The sequence below is a fragment of the Salmo trutta genome, chromosome 4, assembly GCF_901001165.1.
Source record: "Salmo trutta chromosome 4, fSalTru1.1, whole genome shotgun sequence".
NCBI classification, from domain to species: Eukaryota; Metazoa; Chordata; class Actinopteri; order Salmoniformes; family Salmonidae; genus Salmo; species Salmo trutta.
Genome location: NC_042960.1, coordinates 34856637 through 34876492, shown reverse-complemented (window position 1 = coordinate 34876492; position 19856 = coordinate 34856637). Strand labels below are relative to the sequence as shown.

The following is a 19856-nucleotide window of genomic DNA, read 5'->3' as shown; positions in this document are numbered from 1 at the left end:
TGATACTGTATAATTGCGTCACGCGGAGTGGATATATTGTTGCATAATAAAACAGTAACAGCCTACATGTAAAAACCCAGCAGAAGTATAAACAGACTATTCTAATGCTGTAGCCTACGTCTATATCCAATAATGTATCACAAACAACCAATACACTCATACAGCCACATAAATATTCTGACTCCGAGTAGTGCTATTAGGATTGGAAAAAGTCTCAGCAGCCCCGTCCATCGAGAAAAACTGCCCGCGATGGAGCATATTTTTACAGGCAGTGTGCAAGGCAAGGGAGCGGTCGATTTGGAGGAGCGGCGCCAACATGAAATGGAGGAGATGAAAACATCTCCCTCTTGCTGCTGCTGTGAAAAACTCAACACTCTTCTCTCTCCACTCACCGTCCTGAGGGTCAGCGCCACGGCAGTTGCTGCATATGTGCTTGATCTCCTTCCCGATCTGGCAGTGGATTATGAAAGGCATATTGTTGTTGTTGTTTGCCACGGGTTGCTGCGGTAGCTGCTGCTGCTTGCCACTGTCGTTGCGGTCCTTGGACTTCATCCGAGGCAGGCAAAATGCTCTCCTCTTCCGCGGCTTCTCCTCGGTAAGGGCTGGGAGTGCGGAGGGAGCGTCGTTACTAGATCCAGAGGAGTACCAGGGGCTCATACCGGCGTTTGCAGGACCCGCCATGGTTAGGCAATGAACGGCTGTGGGGTGGACCCACTGATCCTGATTCCCTCTAGCTCTCAGAGATGGAGGCAGGGGAGTTTGAAACGGTCTCCACCTTCTGCTCTAGCGCAGCAGAGCTAAAATAGTCGCTGTCCAATTCGGCCAATCCCTTTGCGCATGGGGGCCAACGACGTCAGAGTTAGGGCTGCGAGATTATGTCAATCTGTATTATCGGTAGCTACATGGCTATGTACTGTTCATATCCAGTTATGTTATTTTCCATTTCTTTACGGGTCCAATCCATAGAGATCCTATTAAATGATTTATTTAGTTTGTTTGCCTTTTAAATTACTTATATCGTTTTAAATGAATTATTTCGTATTCTAATTCCAAATGTTATGGTCCAATCCCTGTTTATGAATCCTCTACGTCATCACATTTGAAACTGCCTCTCAACTGTATGGGCGTGTTTACGGTCTATTTAATCTCCACCCACAACTGAGAACTGACATTATTCTGTTGCTACAGCCTACAAACAATACTTAATATGAATATCACTATGAACACAAAAGCCCTGATATTAAATCAAATCTGAACAACAGTGGAGGTAAGGCCATCAACATAACATATAAATATCCTATAGGCCTACACCCAATCTTTCACTGCACAAACACATACTGTAGGCCTATTCACTACACTAGTGCAGGGGCCTGAACTGCCAAAGAAGCAGATTTTCCATTCCACTGTTTATCCAGATTCCTCTACTCCTAAACAAACAAGCACAAGCACACACACTATATAGCTTTACAGCCCAGTAGGGAGCTAGAAATACTATACTGCCAAGCTAATGAGATTGTTTGTGTGTGTGCGTGCGTGCGTTTGCTAATGTGAATCTCAAAATCCTCCTCCAGGCATGTCGCCTTCCCAGCATGCAGTACTGCTATCACAGCTCCACATTTACAGTGGAGTGGGGATTATCACTGCTCAGTGTGTGTGTGTGTGTGTGTGTGTGTGTGTGTGTGTGTGTGTGTGTGTGTGTGTGTGTGTGTGTGTGTGTGTGTGTGTGTGTGTGTGTGTGTGTGTGTGTGTGTGTGTATTCTGTCTGGCTACATCACCAACCTGGTATGACAACTAAGGTGAACACATGTCCCGCATCGTGTGGGACAGTCCCGCATTTTGGCCCTTTGTCCCTTTGTCCCACAACCAAACAATCACAGTATCTGGGGTACAAAGGAGCAAAAACATAAATAACAATATGGGGATGAGGTAGTTGGGTGGGCCATTTACAGATGGGCTGTGTACAGGTGTAGTGATCGGTAAGCTGCTCTGACAGCTGATGCTTAAAGTTAGTGAGGGAGATATAAGTCTCCAGCTTCAGCGATTTTTGCAATTCATTCCAGTCATTGGCAGCAGAGAACTGGAAGGAAAGGCAGCCAAAGGAGGTGTTGGCTGTAACGGGACGACCAGTGAAATATACCTGCTGGAGCGTGTGCTATGGGTGGGTGTTGCTATGGTGACCAGTGAGCTGAGATAAGGTGGGGCTTTACATAGCAAAGACTTATAGATGACGTGGAACCGGTGGGTTTGCAAAAAATATGTAGCGAGGGCCAGCCAACGAGAGCATACAGGTCGCAGTTGTGGGTAGTATATGGGGCTTTGGTGACAAAACGGAAGGCACTGTGATAGACTACATCCAATTTGCTGAGTAGAGTGTTGGAAGCTATTTTGTAAATTACATCGCTGAAGTCAAGGATCGGTAGGATAGTCAGTTTTATGAGGGTATGTTTGGCAGCATGAGTGAAGGAGGCTTTGTTGCGAAATAGGAAGCCGATTCTAGATTTAATTTTGGATTGGAGATGCTTAATTGGAGTCTGGAAGGAGAGTTTACAGTCTAACTAGACACCTAGGTATTTGTAGTTGTCCACATATTCTCAGTCAGAACCGTCCAGAGTAGTGATGCTAGTCGGGCAGGCGGGTGCGAGCAGCGATCGGTTGAAGAGCATGCATTTAGTTTTACTAGCGTTTAAGAGAAGTTGGAGGCCACGGAAGGAGTGTTGTATGGCATTGAAGCTCGTTTGGAGGTTATTTAACACAGTGTCCAAAGGAGGGCCAGATGTATACAGAATGGTGTCGTCTGCGTAGAGGTGGATCAGAGAATCACCAGCAGCAAGAGCGACATCATTGATATATACAGAGAAAGAGTCGACCCGACAATTGAACCCTGTGGCACCCCTATAGAGACTGCCAGAGGTCCGGACAACAGGCCCTCTGATTTGACACACTGAACTCTATCTGAGAAGTAGTTGGTGAATAAGGGGAGGCAGTCATTTGAGAAACCAAGGCTGCCGATCAGAATGCGGTGATTGACAGAGTCGAAAACCTTGGCCAGGTCGATGAAAATGGCTGCACAGTATTGTCTTATATCGATGGCGGTTATGATATTGTTTAGGACCTTGAGCGTGGCTGAGGTGGACCCATGACCAGCTCGGAAACAAAATTGCATAGCGGAGAAGGTACGGTGGTATTCGAAATGGTCAGTGATCTGTTTGTTAACTTGGCTTTCGAAGACTTTAGAAAGACAGGACAGGATGGATATAGGTCTGTAACAGTTTGGGTCTAGAGTGTCTCCCCCTTTGAAGAGGGGGATGACTGTGGCAGCTTTCCAATCTTTAGGGATCTCAGACGATACAAGGCTCATAATAGGGGTTGCAACAATTTCAGTGGATAATTTTACAAAGAAAGGGGCCAGAATGTCTAGCTGATTTGTAGGGGTCCAGATTTTACAGCTCTTTCAGAACACCAGCTATCTGGATTTGGGTGAAGGAGAAGCGGGGGGGGGGGGGGCTTGGGCAAGTTGCTACGGGGGTGCAGAGCTGTTGTCCGGGGTAGGGGTAGCCAGGTGGAAAGCATGGCCAGTCGTAGAAAAATGCTTGTTGAAATTTTCGATTATCATAAATTTATTGGTGGTGACAGCCTCAGTGCAGTGGGCAGCTGCAAGGAGGTGATCTTATTCTCCATGGAATTTAGAGTCCCAAAACGTTTTGGAATTAGTGCTACAGGATGCAAATTTCTATTCAATGCTAATGCAGTATGCCACAGGATGTTTTTGTGCTGTCAAGGACAGTCAAGACTGGAGTGAACCAAGGGATATATCTGTTCTTAGTTCAAACATTTTTGAATGGGGCATACTTATTTAAGATGGTGAGGAAAGCACTTTTAAAGAACAACCAGGCATCCTCTACTGACGGGATGAGGTCAATATCTTTCCAGGATACCAGGGCCAGGTTGATTAGAAAGTCCTGCTCGCGCTGAAGTGTTTTAGGGAGCGTTTGACAGTGATGAGGGGTGGTCGATGGACCGCGGGCCCATTACGGATGCAGGCAATGAGGCAGTGATCACTGAGATCCTGGTTGAAGACAGCAGAGGTGTATTTAGAGGGCAAGTTGGTCAGGATGATATCTATGAGGGTGCCCATGTTTACAGATTTAGGGATGTACCTAGTAGGTTCCTTGATCATTTGTGTGAGATTGAGGGCATCTAGCTTAGATAATAGGACAGCCGGGGTGCTAAGCATATCCCAGTTTAGGTCACCTAACAGTATGAACTCTGAAGATAGATGGGGGGCAATCAATTCACATATGGTGTCCAGGGCACAGCTGGGGGCTGAGGGGGGTCTATAACAAACGGCAACAGTGAGAGACTTACTTCTGGAAAGGTGGATTTTTAAAAGTAGAGGCTCGAACTGTTTGGGCACAGACCTGGATAGTATGACAGAACTCTGCAGGCTCTATCTGCAGTAGATTGCAACTCCACCCCCTTTGGCAGTTCTATCTTGTTGGAAAATGTTGTAGTTGGGGATGGACATTTTTGGTGATCTTTCTAAGCTAGGATTCAGACACGGCTAGGACATCAGGGTTGGCGGAGTGTGCTAAAGCAGTGAATAAAACATACTTAGGGAGAAGGCTTCTGATGTTAACATGCATGAAACCAAGGCTTTTACGGTTACAGAAGTCAACAAATGAGAGCGCCTGGGGAATAGGTGTAGTACTGGTGGCTACAGAGCCTGGGTTAACCTCTACATCACCAGAGGAACAGAGGAGGAGTAGGATGAGGGTACGGCTAAAGGGTATAAGAACTGGTCGTCTAGTGCGTTGGGAACAGAGAACAAAAGGAGCAGATTTCTGCGCGTGGTAGAATAGATTCAGGGAATAATGTACAGACAAGGGTATAGTAGGATGTGAGTACAGTGGAGAAAAACATAGGCGTTGAGTGACGATGAGAGAGGTTGCATCTCTGGAGGCATCAGTTAAGCCAGGTGAGGTCTCTGCATGTTTGGGGGACAAAAGAGCTATCTAAGGCATGTTGAGTGGGACTGGGGGCTCTACATTGAAATAAAACAATAAGAACTAGCCAAGACAGCAGTAGACAAGGCATATTGACATTCGAGACAGACATAAAGCAATCACTGGTGTTGATTGGGAGAGCTAAGACAACAATGGTTAAATGGCGATGAATGGGCAGAGAGGGTCAGTTAGGTACACACAGGACCTGAGTTTGGGGCTGGGGCCGACAGATAAACAAATGAGATACTGTGTTAGTGAACAGTCCAGCAGGCATCAGCTGTGTAGCCGAGTGATCATAGGGTCCAATGAGCAGCAATAGGTGACTCAGGGAGGCGTTCGGTAGTCGCTACTACGCTAGGTGAGTGGGAGACACGGCGATCAGAAAGCTAGCGGGCCGAGGCTAGCAGATGGGTCTTCGGCGACATCGCAACAGGAAAGCCTGTTGAAACCACATCGGACGATTACGGTCGGCAGACCAGTCATGATGGATTGGCGGGGCTCCGTGTCGACAATAAAGGGTCCAGACCAATTGGCAAAAGAGGTATTGTAGCCCAAGAATTAGCTGGTATACTTCGTCGGCTAGCTGGGAGATGGGCCTAGCTCGAGGCTAGCTCAAGGCCAACTCGTGCTTGCTTCGAGACAGAGGCGTTAGCCAACAATAGCCACTCGGTTGCAGCTAGCTAGCTTCGATGATCCGGTGTAATGGTCCAGAGCTTGTGGCAGGAATCCGGTGATGTGGTAGAGAAAAGCAGTCCGATATGCTCTGGGTTGATATCGCGCTGTGCAGACCGGCAGGTATTGTCCGAGCTAAAGCTGGCTGGTGTCCGAGCTAAAGGTTGAAGACCGCTAGCAGTGGCTAACAATGACTAATAGCTAGTAGCTAGTTACCTGGCTAGCTTCTGATGGAGGTTCCAGTTATAAGGTATACAAATAGCAGATCCGTACCACATTGGGTGAGGCGGGTTGCAGGAAAGTATATTTAGTTCATAGATGGAAAGTGAGATTAAAATATATATGGAAAAAAACAGAAAACAGACTATTTACATGGGACAAGACAAACACACGTCCCAGTATCAAATCTCTTGAAGACTGAAACAGGTTTCCCTCAAGAATGTCCCTGTATTTAGCACCATCCATCATTCCTTCAATTCTGACAAGTTCCCCAGTCCTTGCCGATGAAAAACATGCTGCCACCACCATGCTTCACTGTGGGGATGGTTTTCTAGGGGTGGTGAGAGGTGTTGGGTTTGCGCCGGACATAGCATTTTCCTTAATGGCCAAAAAGCTACATTTTAGTCTCATCTGACCAGAGTACCTTCTTCCATATGTTTGGGGAGTCTCCCACATGCCTTTTTGCGAACACCAAACGTGTTTGCTTATTTTTTTCTTTAAGCAATGGCTTTTGTCTAACCACTCTTCCGTAAAGCCCAGCTCTGTGGAGTGTACGTCTTAAACTGGTCCTATGGACAGATACTCCAATCACGGCTGTGGAGCTTTGCAGCTCCTTCAGGGTTATCTTTGGTCTCTTTGTTGCCTCTCTGATGAATGCCCTCCTTGCCTGGTCCATGAGTTTTGGTGGACTTGGCACGTTTTCTGTGTTGACTTATTCTTTCCATTTTTTAATAATGGATTTAATGGTGCTCCGTGGAATGTTCAAAGTTTCGGATGTTTTTTTATAACCCAACCCTGATCTGTACTTCTCCACAACTTTGTCCCTGACCTGTTTGGAAAGCTCCTTGGTCTTCATGGTGCCGCTTGCTTAGTGGTGTTGCAGACTCCGGGGCCTTTCAGAACAGGTGTATATCTACTGAGATCATGTGACAGATCATGTGACTCATCATGGGACTTTATTTAACTAATTATGTGACATCTGAAGGTAATTGGTTGCACCAGATCTTATTTAGGGGCTTCATAGCAAAGGGAGTGAATGCATATGCACCACTTTTCAGTTTTTAAGTTTATATTTTTTTTTTGAAGCAAGACATTTTTTTCATTTCACTTCACCAATTTGGACTATTTTGTATGTCTATTACATGAAATCCTAATAAAAATCCATTTAAATTACAGGTTGTAATGCAAGAAAATAGGAAAAATGCCAAGGGGGGTGAATACTTTTGCAAGGCACTGTATATCATAATGTACTGGTGCGCTTCAATTAGCTCATTCTGTGCAGTGGGAGGGAGATTGTTATTTTATTCATGCAGGCTACACTGTCCCGCAAATGTCCCTCAAAATTATCCCGTTGTCCCGCATTTGAGTATTTTAAATGTGGTCACCGTAATGGCAACTGCACCACCCTGAGCTGCAAGGCTCTACAGAGGTTGGTTAAGACTGCCCAGTCCATCACTTGGGGTGAGCTCCCAACCCTGCAGGGCAGCTACACCAGGCAGTGTCTGAGGAAGGCCCGGAAGATTGCCAAGGACTCCAGCTACCCAAGCCATGGACTGCTCTTTCAGTTACCTTCTGGCAGGCTGTACCGGAGCATCAGGTCTCGGAATCAGCGTCTACCTCCAGGCCATAAGACTGTTGTACAGCTAACCCTAAGCTGTCTACCTGCACAGACCTGCATTCACCTTCACCTTCAGAGTATTTGTACTGGCTCTCTTCAATTCTGCACCTTAAGAGACTATTCACACTGACTCTCCACTCACTCACTCACTCACTCACTCACTCACTCACTCACTCACTCACTCACTCACTCACTCACTCACTCACTCACTCACTCACTCACTCACTCACTCACTCTTACACACACAAACACACAAACACACAATAATAAATAGTAGCAGCAATGATGACCGTGTGTGTGTGTGTGCGTGCGTGTGTGTGTTACACACACAGTCATCGTTGCTGCTACTATGTATTATTATTTATCTAAGCTGCTCAACCATGCCACTATTCACATTAGCACATTTCATAGTTTATACCGTCTATTCTTATTGTGCATATCCAAATCATGACTATTTTCTCCTTTTTTTACTACCTTTTATTACTTATTTGTGTATATTTTTCATCATGTGTACTGCACTGTTGAGGAGAGCTTGCAAGTAAGCAATTCAATGTACTGTTTACAGCCTGTGTCCTGTGCACGTGACCAATACTTAAAAAATATATCTATTTTTTTATTTCACCTTTATTTAACCAGGTAAGCTAGTTGAGACAATTCTCATTTACAACCTGGCCAAGATAAAGCAAAGCAGTGCGACACAAACAACAACACAGAGTTACACATGGAATAAACAAGAGTACAGTCAATAACACAAGAGAAAAAAAAGAAAGTCTATATACAGTGTGTGCAAATGGCGTGAGAAGGTAAGGCAATAAATAGGACATAGTAGCGAAGTAATTACAGTTTAGCTAATTAACACTGGAGTGATAGATGAGCAGATGATGATGTGCAAGTAGAAATACTGGCGTGCAAAAGAGCAAAAAAGTAAATAAAAAACAATATGGGGATGAGGTAGGTAGATTGGGTGGGCTATTTACAGATGGGCTATGCACAGCTGCAGCGATCGGTTAGCTGCTCAGATAGCTGATGTTTAAAGTTAGTGAGGGAAATATAAGTCTCCAGCTTCAGCAATTTTTGCAATTCGTTCCAGTCATTGGCAGCAGAGAACTGGAAGGAAAGGCGGCCAAAGGAGGTGTTGGCATTGGGGATGACCAGTGAGATATACCTGCTGGAGCGCGTGCTATGGGTGGGTGTTGTAATTGTGACCAGTGAGCTGAGATAAGGCGGAGCTTTACCTAGCATAGACTTATAGATGACCTGGAGCCAGTGGGTCTGGTGACGAATATGTAGCGAGGGCCAGCCGACTAGAGCATACAGTTAGCAGTGGTGGGTGGTATATGGGGTTTTGGTGACAAAACGGGTGGCACTGTGATAGACTGCATCCAGTTTGCTGAGTAGAGTATTGGAAGCTATTTTGTAAATGACATCGCCAAAGTCGAGGATCGGTAGGATAGTCAGTTTTACGAAGGTATGTTTGGCGGCGTGAGTGAAGGATGCTTTGTTGTGAAATAGGAAGCCGATTCTAGATTTAATTTTGAATTGGAAATGTTTAAAATGAGTCTGAAAGGAGAGTTTACAGTATAGCCAGACACCTAGGTATTTGTAGTTGTCCACATATTCTAAGTCAGAACCGTCCAGAGTAGTGATGCTAGTCGGGCGGGCAGGTGCGGGCAGCGAACGGTTGAAAAGCATGCATTTGGTTTTACTAGCGTTTAAGAGCAGTTTGAGGCCACGGAAGGAGTGTTGTATGGCATTGAATCTCGTTTGAAGGTTAGTTAACACAGTGTACAAAGAAGGGCCAGATGTATACAGAATGGTGTCATCTGCGTAGAGGTGGATCAGAGAATCACTCGCAGCAAGAGCGACATCGTTGATATATACAGAGAAAAGAGTCGGCCAGAGAATTGAACCCTGTGGTACCCCCATAGAGACTGCCAGAGGTCCGGACAACAGGCCCTCTGATTTGACACACTGAACTCTTTCTGAGTAGTAGTTGGTGAACCAGGGGAGGCAGTCAGTATGGAGAAAAAATGTGTGAAATGTATGCATTCACTACTGTAAGTTGCTCTGGATAAGAGCGTCTGCTAAATGTAATATAAATGTCATTTGAGAAACCAAGGCTGTTGAGTCTGCCGATAAGGATACGGTGATTGACAGAGTCGAAAGCCTTGGCCAGGTCGATGAAGACGGCTGCACAGTACTGTCTTTTATTGATGGCGGTTATGATATTGTTTAGTACCTTGAGCGTGGCTGAGGTGCACCTGTGACTAGCTGGGAAACCGGATTGCACAGCGGAGAAGGTACGGTGGGATTCGAAATGGTCAGTGATCTGTTTGTTAACTTGGCTTTCGAAGACTTTAGAAAGGCAGGGCAGGATGGATATAGGTCTATAACAGTTTGGGTCTAGAGTGTCACCCCCTTTGAAGAGGGGGATGACCGCGGCAGCTTTCCAATCTTTAGGGATCTCGGACGATACAAAAGAGAGGTTGAACAGACTAATAATAGGGGTTGCAACAATGGCGGCAGATCATTTTAGAAAGAGAGGGTCCAGATTGTCTAGCCCAGCTGATTGGTACGGGTCCAGGTTTTGCATCTCTTTCAGAACATCTGCTATCTGGATTTGGGTGAAGGAGAAGCTGGGGAGGCTAAGGCAAGTAGCTGCGGGGGGTACGGAGCTGTTGGCCTCCGCACCCCCCGCAAGTCTCGAATATCATGCATTTATCGGTGGAGACAGTGTTACCTAGAATCAGTGCAGTGGGCAGCTGGGAGGAGGTGCTCTTATTCTCCATGGACTTTACAGTGTCCCAAAACCTTTTGGAGTTAGAGCTACAAGATGCCAATTTCTAGCCTTTGCTTTCCTGACTGACTGCGTGTATTGGTTCCTGATTTCCCTGAAAAGTTGCATATCGCGGGGACTATTTGATGCTAGTGCAGTGCGCCACAGGATGTTTTTGTGCTGGTCGTGGGCAGTCAGGTCTGGAGTGAACCAAGGGCTATATCTGTTCTTAGTTCTACATTTTTTGAAAGGGGCATGGTTATATAAGATGGTGAGGAAATTACTTTTAAAGAACGACCAGGCATCCTCCACTGAGCGTTTGACAGTGATGAGGTGTGGTCGATTGACCGCGGACCCATAGCGGATGCAGGCAATGAGCCAGTGTTCGCTGAGATCCTGATTGAAAACAGCAGAGGTCTATTTGGAGGGCAAGTTGGTCAGGATAATATTTATGAGGGTGCCCATGCTAACGGATTTTGGGTTGTACCCGCTGGGTTCCTTCATAATTTGTGTGAGATTGAGGGCATCTAGTTTAGATTGTAGGACTGCCGGGGTGTTAAGCATATCCCAGTTTAGGTCACCTAGCAGAACGAACTCTGAAGATAGATGGGGTGCAATCAATTCACATATGGTGTCCAGGACACAGCTGGGAGCTGCGGGCGGTCTATAACAGGCAGCAACAGTGAGAGACTTATTTCTGGAGAGATTAATTTTTTGAATTAGAAGCTCGAACTGTTTGGGCATAGACCTGGAAAGTATGACAGAACTTTGCAGGCGATCTCTGCAGTAGATTGCAACTCCACCCCCTTTGGCAGTTCTATCTTGACGGAAAATGTTGTAGTTGGGGATGGAAATCTCAGAATGTTTGGTGGCCTTCCTTAGTCAGGATTCAGACACGGCAAGGACATCAGGGTTGGCGGCAGTGAGTAAAACAAACATAGGGAGGAGGCTTCTGATGTTAACATGCATGAAACCAAGGCTTTTTCTGTTACAGATGAGAGTGACTAGGGACACGCAGGGCCTGGGTTAACCTCCACATCACCCGAGGAACAGAGGAGGAGTAGGATGAGGGTACGGCTAAAGGCTATCAAAACTTGTCGTCTAGTGCGTTGGGGACAGAGAATAAAAGAAGCAGATTTCTGGGCATGGTAGAATAGATTCAGGGCATAACATACCGACAGGGGTATGGTGGGGTGCGGGTGCAGTGGAGGTAAACCCAGGCACCGAGTGATGATAAGAGAGGTTGCATCTCTGGACCAGCTAGTTATGCTGGGTGAGGTCATCACAGGTGTGGGAGGTGGGACAAAGGAGGTATCTGAGGCATGTTGAGTGGGACTAGGGGCTCCGCAGTAAACTAAGACAATAATAACTATCCTAAACAACAGTGTGCAAGGCATATTGACATTTGAGAGAGACATAAAGCGAGGCATAAAGCAATCACAGGTGTTGATTGGGAGAGCTAGCTAAGGCAACAATGGGTAAGACAACAACAGCTAATCAGCTAAGACAACAACAACAGGTAAAATGGCGATGAATGGGCGGAGAGGGTCAATTAACTACACACAGGGCCTGAGTTGGAGCCGACAGATAAACAAAAAATAAACAAAATGGAGTACCGTGAATACACTTTGTTCTGATTTTATTTAGGAGAGAGAAAGATAGAAAGAGTGTAGGGAGAAAATGCGATTCTGCAGCAATATCATTCATGATTCATCCTTCATTCCTTCTCTATATTCCTTGTTCACAGAAGATGGAGAGAAGGAAGAGGAGAGGAGGGTGCAACATGGATGATTCATCAGCTATTTCTACAGCGAATGCCATCTGAACAAAGGTAATAATTGCAGTGTATACGTCTAATACATATCACCATACGAGAAAATATGGTCTTATCTGACTCACACCATGGCAGGTTGTCATGCTGTAGACCTGGTTGATGGTAGAGTTTAATCATAAGAGTGATTGTTGGACCATTACCAGTTCATTCATGCAGCGTTACTGCCCCCTGCTGACAGCTATAGAAATCACTTATTGCAGCAGTAGCTTCCTGTTATAAAAAGCAGGTGACGATAGCTGATAGTAAATGGAGCACAGTCACAGTAGTGGCTCGTTCTGCAGTAGATTCATTCAGAGGTAACAATACACAGACAATGCTGCCTATCTAACACACATGGACACGCAAACAAGCACATGCACACATACGCTCTCACACTCAATTCAATTAAAAGGGCTTTATTGGCATGGGAAACATATGTTTACATTGCCAAAGAACTCTCTCTTTCTCCCCCCCACCCCCTCTCCAACCCAGTCATGGTTTTGAGTGTAGCAGTCAGGGGTGCACAGTCAGAGGAGAGAAAAGTCATCAAAGCTGACTCACTCTGTAATCGCTCATGTAAACAGTCAAGATGGGGCAAGTTCAACAGAGGACACTGTTTAAACCATGTGTGTGCGGGTGTGCTTGCATGACAGCAAGCATGTTGCAAGTATATGTGTTATGTGTTCTGTGTGTCTGTGTGTGTGCCCACATGCTTGTATGACATTTAGCACAGTATGTGCAAGTATGTGCTGTGTGGGTGTGTGCGTGTCCGTGTGTGTGATGACATAACAACATGTTAAAAAGTCAGCCCTCCTGGCTGATGCTGACTGGATGTTGAAGCACTGTGAGTCATACAGCCTTTAACCTAGCCAGTGATGAACAGCAAACATAATCCTCAGTACTTTAATATCGTTGTAGCCTCTTTACCACTGCAGCACTCAACACCACTTGGTTAGGGCTATATGACATCATCATCATCTCTGCCATTTCTCGACTATCAATTGCTCAGGATAACATCAGGGCATGGACTGCTCAGAGCTCAGTGGTAGTACTGGCACCTACTGGCAGAGTGGTAGAGAAGAGTAGAGATTTCATAAAACATATACAGTATGCAGCATGTCTCAACAATAATGTCTGCTTATACATTTAACTTGATCCAAAGATTTGCTGACTGGTTATGAACTTGTTATTTCAAATGTGACACGGATAGGACAAGGAAATGGACCTGACCTTCATGTAGGTTTTTCAACATTATATCCCAAATGAAATACAGTACAACACAATATAATACCATCAGTCATGTCATTCCCATAGAAATAGAGTCATCTGTCTGCATTATGCGTAGGCATATTCCCACCCTATAGGACCATTTATCCTCTATTGACCAACCTACATCATAACTATGAGCGGAGGCAGGAGGTCTGGCTTATTTATATTCTCCCGTCATGAATGTTAAAGCATAATCAATAACCAAGTGATAATAACACTGTTTACCAACATGTATCTATTTCCTTGGATCGATTTTCATGGATCTATTTCAGGCAGATCCCCCACTTTCATCTGTGAGACAACGCACCATGGTGAGGGTGAGGGTGTATCTAGTAAGGGTGAGATTAATGAGATCGAACGGAAGTGACTATATTTATGGATGGGCGTGAAAGCAATGTAGGACATCAAAATATATTTATTAGTTCCAAATAGGATAATCAACAATTACAGAAATACAATTTTCTAGTTTATTTCCCCAACACATACACCCCCCCCCCAACCCAAAGATAGACAAAAGCATAACTACCAAACATTAACAGAAACATAAAAAAATAAAAAGGTCCTCACATTTCCAATAATAAAAATAAATAAAAAGTATAATATGCAGTCGCAGATAATGCAGATTACGCTTCAACTATAGCCAATATTCACAGAAAAAAATAGAGGATATACAGATTCACAGCTTCCATGCTTCATCAGTATCACCGGTTTGCAAAAACTCACAAAACAGATCCCAAATATCATGAAACTCTGGGGCTTTCTTTTTCACTATATAAGTACATTTTTCAAGAGCCAAGTTCATTATTTTTTACCAATGACCAAGTGAGGGGGAACTGACATACTTCCAGTGGAAGCAATTAAATGTCTAGCTTGTAATAGGCAGAGGTCAACCATTTTATTTTCTCTCCCATGTAAAGTGATATTCCCTGGGTAAAGATTTAGGATGTAAAGTTTAAGGATTAGTGGTATTCGGGTAGAGGTAATCTCAGAGATATAGCACAGTACTGAGCTCCAAAACTTTTGTATCTCAGCACATTCCCACAGGCATTGATACAAGGTCCCTAAATGCTTGTTACATTTAACACACAGGTCTGGGATATTAGTGTCAAATTTGTGGAGCTTAACAGGGGTGATATATGTTCTCATTATCCAACTGTATTGCAACAATCTCAGGCGGGTGTTTATTGTCTATATCTGAGCTCTATAGCATATCATACCCCAGTCCTCTGCTGAAATATCTTCCTGCATGTCTTGTATCCAATGAAGTCTCTTACAATCAGAGTTGTCTTTATGTGCAGCTACCATTTTCCCATATAATGACGTGATCTGACCTTTCCCATAACACATGTTAACAGAGAGCGTTTCTAAAGTGGTCAAAGGAGGTTGTAGGGCAGATTGTTTTAGACTGGAAAAATGGAGCTTCTCAATTGTAAGTATTTGAAAAAATGCTTTTGTGGTAAGTTAAAGCTTCCCTTTAGTTCTTCAAATGAAATGGGCCCTTTTTCATTGTATAAGTCCATTACTTTAACAATACCTTTTCTTGCCCATTCTTTAAACCCCAAGTCATTTTTTTACCAGGTGTGAAATTGTCATTGCCCCAAATTGGTGTAAAACTGGATAATACAGGGAATTCGCCCAGATATGCTGTAATTTGTGCCATATAGTTAGGGTGTTTTTAACAAAGGGATTAGTAGTATTCTTCTTTAGTTTCTTAAAGGGAGCAGAGTACAAATATCCATCCAAAGTTAAGCCTTTTGTGGACAACATTTCAGTCTACAGCCAGGGTGAGTAGTATGGTTTCTTGGAGAACTAAAACATTGCAGCTCTAAGTTGTGCAGCCAGTAATACCACTGTAGGTTTGAAAGTTGCAATCCCCCCTGTCATAGGGCAAATAAAGAAGAGAAAGGCTAACCCCTGGTTTTCTGTTGCTCTAGATAAAATTTGAGAGTATCTTGCTGATCTTTGGGAAAAATAAAATGGTGGAGCCAGAGGAATTGATTGAAATAGATAAAGAAATTTGAGTAGAATATTAATCTTAATAATATTTATTCTACCAATAATAGATATAGGCAAAGATGTCCATCTGTTAATTCTGTTACACTTGTTACCATGGGTTCATCATTTGTTGAACTCAAGGAGCTCATTTCTGGTGTGATTTTAATACCAAGATACGTGAAACCTTGTTCTGTATTCACAAATGGATGCTGTAAAACTGGATTCAGTCTCTCTTGCTTCTGGAGGAAAAGGATGGGAGATTTGGTTTTATTAACTTTAAACCCAGAAAACGGACCAAAGTTATTAATTCAATTGGAGAGAGAAGAGATGGAATTCTTAAGATCTGTTAGGAATTAAAGGGTATCATCGGCATACAGGGCCACTCGATGTTCGGGTGGGCCCTTACTGCAATTGCAAAGGGTTCTATAGCTAAAAGAAAGAGTCTTGGACTGGCCAGACATCCTTGTCTCGTGCCCCGAAAAAGCTTAAAAGGTTGTGAAATCAAGTTGTTAGTGGCAACTTCTGCAGTGGGGTCCGTATATAATATCTTAATCCATTTACAGAAGTAGTTCCCAAACCAAAATCTCTTAAGCACTTCAAATAAATAATCACTTAACTCTATTGAATGCCTTCTCTGCATCAAGTGAGAGTATGGCAGTATCAGGGGACCCTTCACACATGTTTAGTACTCTCCTCACATTGTGAAAACCTTGATGGTTTTCCACAAAGCCATTTTAGTCTTAGTGTATTAGATATGGGAGCACTCTATCCAATCTCCTAAATATTTTAGAGTCAGAGTTCAGAAGAGAAATCAGTCTGTAACTTTCACATTTTGTTGAGGATTTATTAGGCTTCAGAATTAGAGTGATTCAAGCAGTACTTAGAGAGGGGGAGACAACCTTGCTGAAAGGATTCAGCATACATATTCAAAAGTGGACCTAGAAGTTTGTCCTTAAATATCTTATAAATATCTATTGGAAGCCCATCTGGACCTGCCACTTTACCTCACTTCATATTGAAAATAGCATCAGATATTTCAACACCATCCAATTTCTTTTGTCTTCTGAAATAAAGGGAAAATCAAGATTCAGAGTTGTAAAGTGTATTGTAGTAGGAAGCAAATGTTTGGTTTATTTCTACAGTATCCATTGATAATTGTCCTTGTAAATTATGAACTGCATTAATGTCTGTCTGAATTGAACTTCTTAATGCGCCAGGCCAGCAATTTACCAGGTTTTTCACCTTGATCATAGAAGGACTGTTTCAGCCTCGTTAAGCTGTTTGCAGCCTTTGAGGTGGAAAGTTCTTCATACTGAGCTTTAAGAGCAAATAATTCCTTGTTTACTTCTACTGAGTTATCCGAAAAAGCTTCCCTCTCCAATTCTCTGATTTTGCTGTCCATCTCTCTCTTTTTCAGATTTAATTGATTTGAAACATTTACATTTTACATTTTAGTCATTTAGCAGACGCTCTTATCCAGAGCGACTTACAGTAGTGAATGCATACATTTCATACATTTTTTTTTTTTTTTCTGTGCTGGCCCCCCGTGGGAATCGAACCCACAACCCTGGTGTTGCAAACACCATGCTCTACCAACTGAGCTACAGGGAAGGCTACTGGTAAAACATATCATTTGCCCCCTAATATATGCTTTGAAAGCCTCCCACCTAGTACTCGCTGACGTTTGGTCAGCATTCACTGTAAAATAAACATCTATATGCACTCCAATGTAATGTAAGAAGTCTGGGTCCTGTAACCATCTGGGATGCAAACGCCATCTAGAGGATCCTTTTACTAGTTTTGCATCCTTATAGAATAATCACACAGGTGAATGGTCACTCAGAACAATACTATCATATTCACTTCCTATATGAGAATATGATTTAATATGATTCAAATGTCGACGAGTAACATGAATACTCCCTTTTACTCGGGTTCTGAGTCCTCCAAGGTTCACATAGATTCAAGTCCTTAATGAAATGCTGTAATTTCTTTCTACTCTGCGAGTGGGAAGTGTCTAAACCAGAGGAGCGATCTAGATGAGGATCAAGAGTGCAACTAAAATCCCCTGACATTATGACTTTGCCAGGAAGGGAGGCTATCAATAGAAATACATTCTCAAAGAATTTGGGATTATCATCATTAGGACCATAAACATTAACCAGAATAATACACTCATTCAAAAGAGTTCCCTGTATCAAAATGTATCTATCTATCAGCTGTATCAGTTACAATATTATCTATTTGAAACGGAACAGATTTGTGAATTAAAACCATAACACCATGAGAATGAGAGGAGAAACTGGATGCTATTACTTGCCCTTGCCATCTCCTGCGTACTTTAAGTAGCTCATCCTTCAACAAGTGAGTTTCTTGAAGGAACACAATAGGTGAATTAAGTTGTTTAAGCCTAGTAATAACCTGTTTAAGCTTGGATAGTTTACAAACTCCACGGACATTACACAAAGTCAATTTCAGTTTTGCATTTGGAGACATTTAACCAAAGATGTAAACATGGAATAAGCTATAGCATAAAGGCATATCTAAAATATGTTTAGTATCCACAAGGACCGCATTCATATTTTGTAGTGAGGAAAATATGTAAAGAACTGTTGGAACAAACAAACATAAATCTATCCTGACAGTAAAACACTGAACCCCATTCCCCTGTCTCCCTAACCGAGACACCCAACGCTTCCTCTCCCACCTCCCCCTAATCGTAGAGTGTAGCCTGGTGGACAACTGATCCATTAAAGGGAGCAGTCTACCCTAAGCGACGCTAAACAAAACAGTGTCTCCTGCCTTCTCTCGGCTATTACTCCTCACAAACAAAACAAAAGGCATATCTTGCAATATGTTATGTGAAATATCACAACAGAAGGCATATCTAGCAAGATGATATGTGAAATATCACAGTATTCGTTTGAAAAATAGCAAAGAATAGCTCCACCTAAAACATTAACGCTAGCCAGAGACTAACGTTAACGTTACAGTATGGACAGTCCAAAATAGTTGTAGATGAACTGTTGCTAGTAGCTACCAAGTAACAAAATGGCCCATACATATAGCGTTAACGTAGTCTACCATGATAAGTTTATAAACCAAAAAAAGTATCAAAGATCAGAAATGAACAGGCTACGTGAGAAAAGGAGATACCATTGAATATGTGCTACGTTACCCAAAGGCCCTTTGCACATGATGTCAGGCTTGCACGTGAGTGTCAATCATTTTAGTCCAAGGATATGATAGAAACTTAAGTCTTCATATAAAGTATTCCCGATGCTTCTCGGTGGTGCAGGATGAATGAATAAGGTCCCACTGTGTCATGGCTGGCTCACTGGCTAAATAAGTGAGGTAACATTAGCCATTTTGAGTCTGTTAACATGGAGTTAAACAACTTTGCCGGCCTTTTACAGTGTTTTATGTAATCCAATGGAAGAGAATTATCAACATAACAAAAATAAACTTAAACATGACATCCAACGTTCAATGGACAGCTATCTCGCCTGTCATATAGAAGAAACTGAGCTAACTGATGAGCACATACGGGCTACAAATAATATAAAGAAACTTTGCGTGGGCTAACTCTCCATATTATTCACTTAACTGTTGTGCTAGCTACAGTACTACAGTAGCAGCTAATACATTGACTAATGTTAGTTAGCTTACCAACAGTCACATAATCCAAGATGATGCGAGATGTTCTTCTTGTTTTAGGAAGACTATGTCGATTCATAAATGTATGTAGATACACCTGAAATTGTCCAAGAAAATAGCTGTTCGTGTTACGAGGATTTAAAATAAGAGATTAAAATAAGTTTAGCCGAAATTGTCAGGAGAGCACTAAAAACACGCAATAACCCCCCCATTAAGTCTACTTTATGAGACACTAAACAAAACAAGATCTCTCTCTATCTCTCTCTCACATGCACACACACATACACACCCACACACATACATTGATAACTTTTTACTCTTGTCTATACTGTTTATGTCATCTAGTCTCTGTTCAGGCTCTGCTCGCTGACTCAGTGTGGCTTCTCTGAAGTGATAGGCACACCTGCAGCACAACGGAAAAGGGGGTTGTGCTGGGACGAGTGTGTGTATGCAGTGTGTGTGTGTGTGTGTGTGTGTGTGTGTGTGTGTGTGTGTGTGTGTGTGTGTGTGTGTGTGTGGCTCCATACCTGAGAGACACACTCATGCATGAGGTCTATTTGCATCCAGGAGCTAACAGAGAAGCACCATGCCAAACCCCTCTGACTCCACTGAGCTACTCATCTGTGGTCCCTCTCCCTCTCTCTCTCTCCCCCTCTCTCTCACTCCCGCAGTGCGTGTGTACGTGTATATGTGTGCGTGTGTGTGTGTGCTGTATCCTCGCTGCTCCTCTCAGCTCGGATCTCTGTGTGACCTGTCTTGTTAGTGCTGGCTGTGCCAAGCTATGAGTCATCTCAGTTCTCTCTGACCATAGTTAGGGTCAAGACCAAGAAACAA

At 43.3% G+C, this 19856-nt stretch overlaps 1 protein-coding gene across 2 annotated transcripts in view; it reads right to left on the bottom strand.

Annotated features, from left to right (window-relative positions):
- Positions 1-19856, bottom strand: part of LOC115192280 (phosphatase and actin regulator 1) — an 89441-nt gene that overhangs the window by 15330 nt on the left and 54255 nt on the right. The window contains exon 1 of one of the 2 annotated variants that reach the window (XM_029750592.1): positions 393-805. The exons of the other annotated variant lie outside the window; for it this stretch is intronic. Coding sequence (XP_029606452.1) covers positions 393-681 — 289 coding nt within the window. The 5' untranslated portion in view covers positions 682-805. Of the gene's footprint in view, positions 1-392; positions 806-19856 lie in introns of those variants that run through there. 2 annotated transcript variants of the gene reach the window in all.